This window comes from Nicotiana tabacum, chromosome 9 (assembly GCF_000715075.1).
Source record: "Nicotiana tabacum cultivar K326 chromosome 9, ASM71507v2, whole genome shotgun sequence".
NCBI classification, from domain to species: domain Eukaryota; kingdom Viridiplantae; phylum Streptophyta; class Magnoliopsida; order Solanales; family Solanaceae; genus Nicotiana; species Nicotiana tabacum.
In genome coordinates, this window is record NC_134088.1 from 29,044,171 (window position 1) to 29,055,110 (window position 10,940).

Genomic DNA, 10,940 nt, shown 5'->3' on the forward strand with positions numbered 1-10,940 from the left:
AAGGGGTCAAAGATTGGATTACCCGCCTTCAATCTACGACCGCAGATCAGATAGAATGGACATTGGGTTGGCTTCCCGTTGATGAGATTGTTTATATGCCCGCCACTGGTCCCTACTTCTTGCTAATGGGTCTCCGAAGCATCCAACCCTATGCTCCGTACCGGGTTTTGAGACAGCTTGGAAGATGCCAGACAGTTCCTAGAGATGAAGATCTTAGCACTTATGTGGTCGAAATCCGTCCTGATGCCCAATTTCCCGAAGAAACGGTTCGTCAAATTTGGAGCGAATGCCAGTATTTGGGGGCAAATACCCGAGTACGTGATTTGTCTAAAGGTGAGGTCTTACCTAGTTATGTTGCCTGGTATGGAAAGAGAGTCGCGACGAGTGGTGAACCCGAACGACCAACTAAAAGACCTCATATCCAAGAATTTGTTGACGCATCGCAGGAGCAGTGGGCTTGGTTAGCCAAAGAAAGGGAGTACCGGACCACCATAAGCAAGCTCGAAGGGCAAATTGAAAAAATCAAATTTGATGGTAGTTTGCAGGCAGCTGAAGATGCAGGGGAAAAGAAGAGGTTGGCCAAGGAAAATGAAGCCCTTCGAGCCCAAATTCAGAGAATGAAGATAGCCGCCGAGACACCAGCAAGAAGTGAGAGAGATGAGAAAATTATAACCAACCTGAGGCGGAAAGTGCATGATTACGGTTTTGACTTGACAAAGGTCGAGGGGGATTTGTTCAATGCTCAAGCAAAGCTGGCCAAAGGTGCGGAAGAACACGCTAGATTAGCCCACCAGTTGAAGCAGAAATATGATAAAGAAGTAGCGATTTTGCAGGAAAAGTTGGTTGCTCTGGAAAATGAAATGATTAAGCAAACAAAGGATTTCAGGACAGAAAGAGAGCATTGCTATGCACTGATTTACCAACTACAAGAAAGCCTGAAGCAGTTACAAGACCAAAGCAACACAGATACACAAGTATTAGAGGCTCGGGCCCAGCAGATTGGACGTTTGCTGCAAGAAAAGGGTGTCATCAGAATGAGGATTAAAGAGATAGCTGATTATGTTGTAATGAAATGCCATGAATGTGAAGACATGACCAAGTCTATGTTTTTTGCTTCTGTAATGACATTCGTCCGACAAGTGATGGTTGACCTAGACCGCCTCCAAGAAGATATTGCCTGCAGGCCTATGCGGAGACCGGCTGATGTCCCGCAAGCCTCCGGAGTACCAGTGGATGCTCTTATGTATTTTTGATTTCCTTTAGTAGTCTGTGTTTTACTTTCTTTGAGTCTTGTTCGCCTTTGTCAAAGTTGTCTATTACTTTATGCCGAGTCTGTAGATTTTCCTTTTTTGCAGTCATCTCTACTTTAGTCCTTGTAATAGAAAATCCAAAAAGATTGTCTTTTATTAATGAAATAAATTATTTCGCGTCTATTGCTCTGAACTACGTAATGATCTGATTCATGCAGCATCATGATACGTAGGCAATCCCCATAGGATTCGATCATATTTTTAAAAGAAAAGAGGGGCCAAACTAAAAAAAAAAAGAGGAAAGAATAAGAGAGGGAAAAGTCAGGATTTGGAGAATTTGGAAAAGCCGGGATGAAACATACGAACCGTCGCAAAGCATTTAGGAACGTTAACTGCTCAGGTGCATTGCATATCTAATGTGCGATTACCTATCTGTAAATTGCTTTTAAAACTGACCAAGTTTTTGCGTGTGAACAGAGACAGGTTTTGTTTTAGGTGGTTAGTTTGTTGGCATCCTAGCAAGTCACCCTTATAACACCAGATCAAAGTGCAAGGCAGTCATGACTAGCAAAGAATTGGACACGGGTGTTGTCGACCCGCCAAGGGAGGTTGTAGAATCGGAGTCTGAATTGAAAGAAGAGGTCTACAGGTTGAAGCATCAAATGGCAGAAATGTATCAAGCCTGGGTCAGGGGGCATCCCCCACCTTCATTCCCCGCTAACTACTCGGAAAATCCCGCTTTCATTCCACCACTATCACAAGCCCAAGATCCCATTACCATTGACCTTTCCCCTCAGCACGCACCAGGCTTTACCCCTTATCACCACTACCCTGGCACCTCGTCCCAAACCTTTCATGCTCCACCAGCCAAAACAACTGCATACCCTGCTCCGACATCCGCTCCTATTTTCGTAGCCCCTCCGCGAGCTACCCTCCACAGATCATCTAGTGAACCCGCGTTCCAAGCTCCAAATACCCAATATTATGGTCCGGAACCAACTTTCAAAGTCGCGGATCCTTATTCCCGTGCCCCTCGCTTTGAACCTCTTGTCGAAACTGAGAAACCATCCCAGAATGTAGAGCAGGACGAGATGTTCAGGAAAGTGAAGAGCCTAGAGCAATCTTTGAAGAACATGGAAGAACATGCAAGGGATAGGAAGCCAAGTAAGTGTGGCTTACAAGGATTTATGCTTATTTCCGGATGTTCAATTGCCCGCTGGGTTCAAGATGCCCAAGTTTGACCCGTACGATGGACACGGAGATCCCGTGGCCCATTTGAGAGGCTTCTGCAGCAATATGAGAGGCGCCGGTGGGAAAGATGAATTATTAATGGCATATTTCAGTCAGAGTCTGAGTGGGGCAGCTTTAGAATGGTACACCCGCCAAGACACTAGCAGGTGGTACACATGGGATGACTTGGCTCAGGCCTTTGCTCGGCACTTTCAGTACAATATAGACATTGTCCCGTATCGCCTATCTTTGTCCAAGGTAGAGAAGAGGCCCAATGAAAGCTTTAGGTAATATGGTTTCAGATGGAGAGAACAAGCTGCACGAGTCTACCCTCCAATGGAGGAAGATGAGATGGTCGAGTACTTTCTTCAAGCCCTAGAGCCCACTTACTTTGGCCATTTGATCTCAGCCATAGGTAAGTCCTTCAACGATGTGGTAAAGATGGGAGGAATGGTGGAAGAGGGACTCAAGTCAAGCAAGATCATGAGCTATTCTGCCATAAAAGCGACCACACAGGCAATTCAAAGTGGCACCGGAAGCCTGTTAGGCAAAAAGAAGAAAGAAGATGTCGCTATGTTTGTCTCTGGATCATGGCGTGGCCCAAGGGGTCCGCCTCACCAATACACCCAAACTCGACCCCAACCTCAAGCCTACACCCAAGTTCCATATAATCCATCTCAGCACTATCTCCCGCCACAAGACCCTCGATATTCTGTCGAGCTACCCCAATACCATGTTCACCATGCACAGTCATATGCTCAACCCCCTCCTTACCCACAATGGCGTGCTCCAACTCCACAAAATCTTTATACTCCCCCACAACCATACCAAAACCCTACTGGTCCAAGTTTTCGACCGAAGCCAGATTACAGAAAAGAAAGGCAACAACGAAAAGAAACCTTCACCCCTCTTGGAGAGTCCTATACCAGTTTGTTTCAGAGGTTGAGGCAGTTGGACGTTTTGAGGCCGATTGAGCCCAAGATACCAAATCCGCCTCCAAGGAACCTTGACTATTCCCTCAGATGTGCATATTGTTCCGATGCCCCGGGGCACGACATAGAGAAGTGCTGGCATTTGAAGAGGGAGATCCAAGAGCTCATTGATACAAATCAAATTGTGGTCCAGAGCCCGGAGGCGCCAAACATCAACCAAAATCCTTTGCCGGCCCATGCAGAGACACACATGATTGAGATAGTTCATAAGGATGGGGAGCCCAAAAACTCTTCCAAGTCTGTCATGATGATCCAGGCTAGCGAGAATAATCCAATCAAAGCGCTAGATTCTGCAAAAGCAATATCCTTGACGATTAAAGGGGTGTCGGAGAAGCCAAGCACGCTCAATGTGAAGCCTTCTGTATTGGTTGTGAAAGGGCCTCCGGTTGATGTCGAAGCGAACCAGGAAAGGCAAAAAGTGATCGTGCCAGGGGTCCCGGGCAAGCCGGTCATAATCGTGGAAGGGGCTCGTGTTACCCCCGTTATTATTAAGCCAGTGACCCAGTTGCCAATGGTTGACACAAAGGCCGTCCCGTGGAATTACAAACAGGTGATAGTAATGTATAAAGGGAAAGAAGTAGAGGAAGAAGTCAATGGAACCGGAGGGCTAACTCGTTCCGGGAGATGTTTTACCCCAGAAGAACTGAGGAAAACCAATCCATCCAAGGATGGCCACATCCTAGTAAAAAAGCCGGTCACCGAAGAAGAGGCTGAGGAATTCCTGAAAAAGATGAAAATGCAAGACTATTCCATTGTAGAACAGTTGAGGAAAACACCAGCTCAGATCTCTCTTCTGTCGTTGCTGATACATTCCGATGAACACCACAAAGCCCTGATGAAGATTTTGAACGAGGCTCATGTTCCTGACAAGATCACGGTGAACCACTTGGAAAAGATTGCTAACAAGATTTTCGAAGCAAACAGGATCACTTTCTCGGATGATGAACTCCCTATAGAGGGTACAGAACACAATCGAGCTCTTTATCTCACAGTGAAGTGCGAGGATTCTGCTGTCTCAAGGGTACTGGTGGATAACGGTTCTAGAGCAAATATTTGCCCTCTGTCCACTCTGCCAAAGTTGAAGATTGGCACTGAAAGGATCCACATTAATAATGTATGCGTTCGAGGCTTCGATGGAGGAGGGAAAGATTCTGTCGGTGATATAATGTTCAATTTGTCAATAGGGCCAGTTGAGTTCACTATGGAGTTCCAAGTGCTAGATGTGGCTGTCTCTTATAACTTGTTGTTGGGCAGGCCCTGGATCCATGCTGCCAAGGCAATCCCGTCTTCTCTGCATCAAATGGTAAAGTTTGAATGGGACAGGCAGGAAATAGTTGTGCACGGTGATGAGAACTTATCTGCTTACAACGACACAATCGTTCCATTTATTGAAGTTGAAGATGACAAAGGGCCTTGGGTTTACCAAATGTTCGAAATAGTGTCTGTCGAGAAATTTCCCGAAGGGGAATGCACTCCAGGTTTGAAGATACCATCCGCGTCCGTCATGGTAGCAAATGAAATGTTAAAGAATGGTTTTCTGCCGGGCAAAGGTCTGGGTTCATCTCTGCAAGGTATTGTGCACCCGTTGTGCCTACGTGAAAGTTTTGGTACATTTGGTTTGGGATTCACACTCACAGGGAAAGACGTGAAAAGGGCTAAAAGTTTGAAAGGAAAGGCATGGTCACTCCCTAAACCTGTTCCGCATATCTCCAAGTCTTTCGTCAAGTCAGGGGTCGCCAAACGCCCAATGTCAGTGGTCCCAAAACCTGTGGTCGACTTTGATGAAGATTTGATCAAGAGGTTCCAGAGTCTGTTTGATGAGGTCAATATGGTCAAAATTGGGGAAGGTTCCAGTAATGCCGATGTGCAGTTTGTCGGACCAAACGTGAAGCTTAGCAATTGGAAAGCTACTCCTCTCCCCATCCGGAAGGAGTTTTGGTAGTTTGCTTTGTTTTCCTTTCTGTCATCTGGGTTATTCCAGGGTTGTAACCCAGATTTTTCTTAGTTTTTGTTTGTTTCAATGTACAAACCCTTCTATCCTTTTATTTTTTACAATTTCCAGTTTTTCCATTGATCCTGATAGCGTTTCATTTTTTGTTTTTGCTTTTCTTTCTGTACAGTTCCTTTTATGCTGGTTTCAATGACATGACATGCATGAGGAATTTTCAGCCAAATCTTAAAAGCCAATCTAATTCTGAAACAACGATCCAAGAAGTAGAGGGTGATGATGAAACAGAATACGATGAAGAGACGGCATTTGAGGAAGTCAGTAGAGAACTAAAACACTTCGAAGAAAAACCCAAGCCTAATTTGAATGAAACCGAAGCAATCAATTTAGGGGATCAAAATAATGTTAGAGAAGCCAAGATAAGTGTGCATCTGGAACCGCAAATCAAGGAAGAAATAATCAAAACACTATTTGCATACAAAGGTGTCTTTGCATGGTCGTATGACGACATGCCGGGCTTGAGTACTGATTTGGTAGCTCATAAATTGCCAACCGACCCTACATTCCCTCCTGTCAAGCAAAAGTTAAGAAAGTTCAAGACTGATATGAGTGTGAAGATTAAAGAAGAAATCACAAAGCAACTGGAGGCAAAGGTCATTCGGGTCACTCAGTATCCCACTTGGTTAGCTAATGTGGTACCAGTACCAAAGAAGGATGGTAAGACGAGGGTGTGTGTTGATTATCGTGATCTCAACAAGGCAAGTCCAAAAGATAACTTTCCATTGCCGAATATCCACATTCTGATTGATAATTGTGCCAAGAACGAGATCGGGTCTTTCGTGGATTGTTATGCGGGATATCATCAGATCCTGATGGACGAGGAAGACGCAGAAAAGACATCATTCATCACGCCATGGGGGACGTATTGCTACCGGGTAATGCCATTCGGTTTAAAGAATGCTGTGGCAACTTACATGAGGGCAATGACTACTATATTTCATGACATAATACACAAGGAAATTGAGGTTTATGTAGATGATGTGATCATAAAGTCAAAGAAGCAGTCCGACCATGTTGGGGATTTGAGAAAGTTTTTCCAAAGGCTCCGCAGGTACAACCTCAAGCTCAATCCGGCGAAATGTGCATTTGGTGTTCCGTCGGGGAAACTGTTGGGATTCATAGTCAGTCGACGCGGCATCGAGTTGGATCCGTCAAAGATTAAGGCCATCCAAGAACTACCACCACCAAAGAATAAAACTGAGGTGATGAGCCTGCTCGGGAGGTTAAACTACATCAGCAGGTTTATTGCTCAACTCACGACGACTTGTGAGCCCATATTTAAGTTACTAAAGAAAAATGCTGCGGTTAAGTGGACCGATGAGTGTCAGGAAGCATTTGATAAGATCAAGAATTACCTGCTGAACCCCCCTGTGTTGGTCCCGCCAGAACCTGGGAGACCTTTAATCCTCTATTTGACAGTCACGGATAATTCTTTTGGTTGTGTGTTGGGTCAACACGACATCACGGGCAAGAAAGAGCAAGCCATTTATTACCTTAGCAAGAAGTTCACTCCTTATGAGGTTAAGTATACTCTTCTTGAAAGGACATGTTGCGCCCTGACTTGGGTGGCGCAAAAGTTGAAGCATTATCTGTCATCCTGCACTACTTACCTCATTTCTCGCATGGATCCTCTAAGGTATATCTTTCAGAAGCCTATGCCCACAGGGAGGTTGGCAAAGTGGCAGATTTTACTCACAGAATTTGACATCATCTATGTGACTCGAACCGCGATGAAAGCCCAAGCCCTAGCCGATCACTTGGCCGAGAATCCGGTGGATGAAGTATATGAGCCACTGAAGACTTATTTTCCTGATGAAGAAGTGATGTATGTTGACGGGGCTGATCATGATGAAAAACCAGGTTGGAAACTCTTCTTTGATGGAGCTGCTAACCTGAAAGGTGTCGGAATAGGGGCTGTACTCATTTCTGAAACAAGGCATCACTACCCTGTAACAGCTCGACTTCGATTTTATTGCACTAACAACATGGCTGAATATGAGGCATGCATTCTGGGTTTGAGGCTAGCTATAGATATGGGAGTTCAAGAAATATTGGTTTTGGGAGACTCAGATTTGCTAGTTCACCAGATTCAGGGAGAATGGGAAACCCGTGATTTGAAGCTCATACCGTATCGACAATGTCTGCATGATCTTTGTCAACGATTCAGGTCGGTAGAGTTCAGGCATATTCCCAATATTCATAATGAGATTGCCGACGCCTTGGCTACTCTGGCATCAATGTTACACCATCCGGATGAGATTTATGTCGACCCTCTGCAAATCCAAATCCGTGATCAGCATGCCTATTGCAATGTGGTTGAGGAGGAACTTGATGGTGAGCCTTGGTTCCATGATGTCAAGGAATACATCAAATCAGGGGTATATCCGGCACATGCCACAGGCGATCAAAAGAGAACCATTCGACGTCTGGCTAGTGGATTTTTCTTAAGTGGGGGAATATTGTACAAGAGAACTCCAGATCTAGGATTACTAAGGTGTATAGACGCTAAACAAGCCTCGACTATCATGGCCGAAGTGCATTCCGGGGTTTGCGGGCCACATATGAGTGGGTACGTCTTGGCGAAGAAGATTCTTCGAGCAGGTTATTATTGGCTCACCATGGAACGTGATTGCATCAGCTTTGTTCGCAAATGTCATCAATGCCAGTTGCACGGTGATTTGATTCATTCCCCGCCATCTGAGCTGCACACAATGTCGGCACCTTGGCCCTTTGTTGCTTGGGGCATGGATGTCATTGGACCGATTGAGCCGGCAGCATCAAACGGGCATAGGTTTATTCTGGTGGCCATTGATTACTTTACCAAGTGGGTCGAAGCTGTAACTTTCAAGTCCGTGACCAAGAAGGCAGTGGTAGTTTTTATTCATTCAAACATCATTTGCCAGTTCGGAATTCCCAAGGTAATCATCACAGATAATGCTGCTAACCTCAACAGTCATTTGATGAAAGAGGTATGCCAACAGTTCAAGGTTACGCATCGAAACTCCACTCCATATCTTCCTAAGGCAAACGGAGCTGTTGAGGCTGCTAACAAGAACATAAAGAAGATACTTCGTAAAATGGTGCAAGGTTCGAGGCAATGGCATGAAAAGTTACCGTTTGCTTTGCTAGGTTATCACACTACTGTCCGCACTTCAATAGGTGCAACCCCCTATTTGCTGGTATATGGAACCGAGGCAGTGATACCTGCGGAAGTTGAGATTCCATCCCTGCGGGTCATTGTTGAAACTGAAATTGATAATGATGAGTGGGTCAAAACCCGGCTAGAGCAATTGAGTTTGATTGATGAAAAAAGATTGGCAGCAGTATGTCATGGTCAATTGTATCAGAAAAGAATGGCAAGAGCATACAACAAGAAGGTTCGGCCCCGAAAATTTGAAGTGGGTCAGCTGGTATTGAAACGCATCCTTCCACATCAGGCTGAAGCTAAAGGCAAGTTCGCCCCAAACTAGAAGGGGCCTTTCATTGTGACAAAGGTGTTGCCCAATGGTGCTTTGTATTTAACAGACATAGAAGGTAAATGTGTGGATATGGCTATTAATTCTGATGCAGTCAAGAGATATTATGTATAATTTCTTTGCTTATCTTCAATCGCATTTTGTACTAGACACGTTCAAAGTTGGAATGACGAAGGCATTTTATTCTGCTATCCCAAACACTTTTATCATTTGTTACCCTTTTTGAGCCTTATTTATTTTCTTTCATACCCCTCTTTTGGAATCAAAAGTAGTGTTAGAAATATAAAAGAAAAAAGAGAGAAAAGAAGAAGAAGAGAAAAAAAAAATCAAGAAAAAAAAGAAGAAAAAAAAAAGAAGAAAAAAAGAAAGAAAAGAGAAAAGCAAAGAAAGAAAAAAAGAAAAGAGAGGAGAAAAAGAAAAGCAAAGTAACAAAAGCAAAACTCTTATGTTTGAACTACGTTCGACCTGATTCCTTTTAAGGATACGTAGGCAGCCTTACACGGTTCGGTCCCCTCAAAATAAAAGTCCAAAATTCCCCAAATTCGAAGAAACTGGGGCAGAAGTTTTAGTTTTGTAAAAAGATTTGATTCCAAAAGTTGTAATTTTAAACCCCTTCATCTTAAATTATTTTGAGCCTGCATGCCACCCTTTCTTTCTAACCCTGTCCAAAACCTACACTACAGTCCAAAGAAAGACCTTCTGATCAACTTTGAGGATGCCAAGCCAAATGAGATAGAGGTGCGATTTACATCACGGGTAGCACCTTGGTTCATGGGCACAAGGAAAAATGAATAAATGAGAGAGTCTTATTGGTGAAAACCCTCACGGGCACCATAAGGCGATGGTGAGTCGAGAGAAAATCCAAATGAGAGAGTCTTATTGGTGAAAACCCTTACGGGCACTGTAAGGCGACAATGAGTTGAGAGAGGAGCAAATGAGAAAGGTTTGCTGGTGAAAACCCCTCGGGGCATTACAAGCTGAATCAGGTTCATGACTTTACAAAGAAATTGAATTATGGAAAACCCGATTTTGAAGTATGAAGACATGGCATGAACTGAAATGTGATTAGTTGGATGGATTAGGCTGATCAGTCCGAAATGCATGTCATGATCATTGGAGCCAGTTGCTTCATTCAAATAAGTCTCTTTTCCATTTTTCTTCAAATAGTCGTCACTGTTTTTTTTCTTTTATTTTATTCCTAATTCTCGAAGTCACTTCGCTTCGTTTCTTTTGGGTCTATTCTTCTAAGTCTCAGTCAAATTAGTCTGTTGTTAAGCAAGCAAGAAAGGACTTCAAAGCCCACTACTAGCTCTTTATTTGCACTAAGCGAAATTCGGCCAGGCACATCTCAAGTGACATGATGTAGAATTAGCAGTGCGGGGGTAACTGAAGTTCAGGTGGTCAAGTGATTCGTGAATTTGTAGGAAATGCAAAGGTTCGACAGTTGTCAGAATGAAAGTACCATACGGCGAGTTGAGTGTAAGGGATTCAAGGCATTCAGAGGTTTTGTGTTCGAGGTCCGATTGGAAGGTCAAACAATTCTTTGTGAAGCAGGATAGTGACAGAAGCAGACACCTTCAGCAAGGATGCCACAAACTAACCGCCACAGTTTCAAACTGACAAAATTTTCTTTGTTTCAAGCAGGGGCAAGAAATCTTGTTTGCTTTGCCAAGAATCATCCATGAGAAAGCATGTTCCAGATAAGTTCAGTTTTAAGTTTTCGGGACCCTCCTGGACAATGGGAGTTAATTTTAACTTTTCAGGACCCTCCTGGATAATGGGATTTAATTTCAAATTTTCAGGACCCTCCTGGATAATGGGATCTAGTTTTAAGTTTTCAGGACCCTCCTGGATAATGGGATGCAACTAACAATCAATGAATGTTCCTGGTACAAACTGGGGCAAAAACTTTTCTCTGTTTTGTCTGTGTTGTCATGATTGCAGGCACCCACCTGGAGAACGAGGGAATTCATTTCAGTTTCTA

The 10,940-nt window shown here is 44.0% G+C and overlaps 1 protein-coding gene across 1 annotated transcript; it reads left to right on the forward strand.

The window, feature by feature from the left end:
* Window positions 1–204: 204 nt before the first annotated feature.
* Window positions 205–9,070, forward strand: LOC142163838 (uncharacterized). Its single transcript, XM_075220982.1, is given in 9 exon segments — window positions 205–333; window positions 447–974; window positions 3,729–4,431; window positions 4,621–5,410; window positions 5,593–5,737; window positions 5,870–7,379; window positions 7,437–8,077; window positions 8,183–8,552; window positions 8,640–9,070. Coding segments are annotated over 9 exon segments (5,247 nt in total).
* The last annotated feature ends 1,870 nt before the right edge of the window (window positions 9,071–10,940 follow it).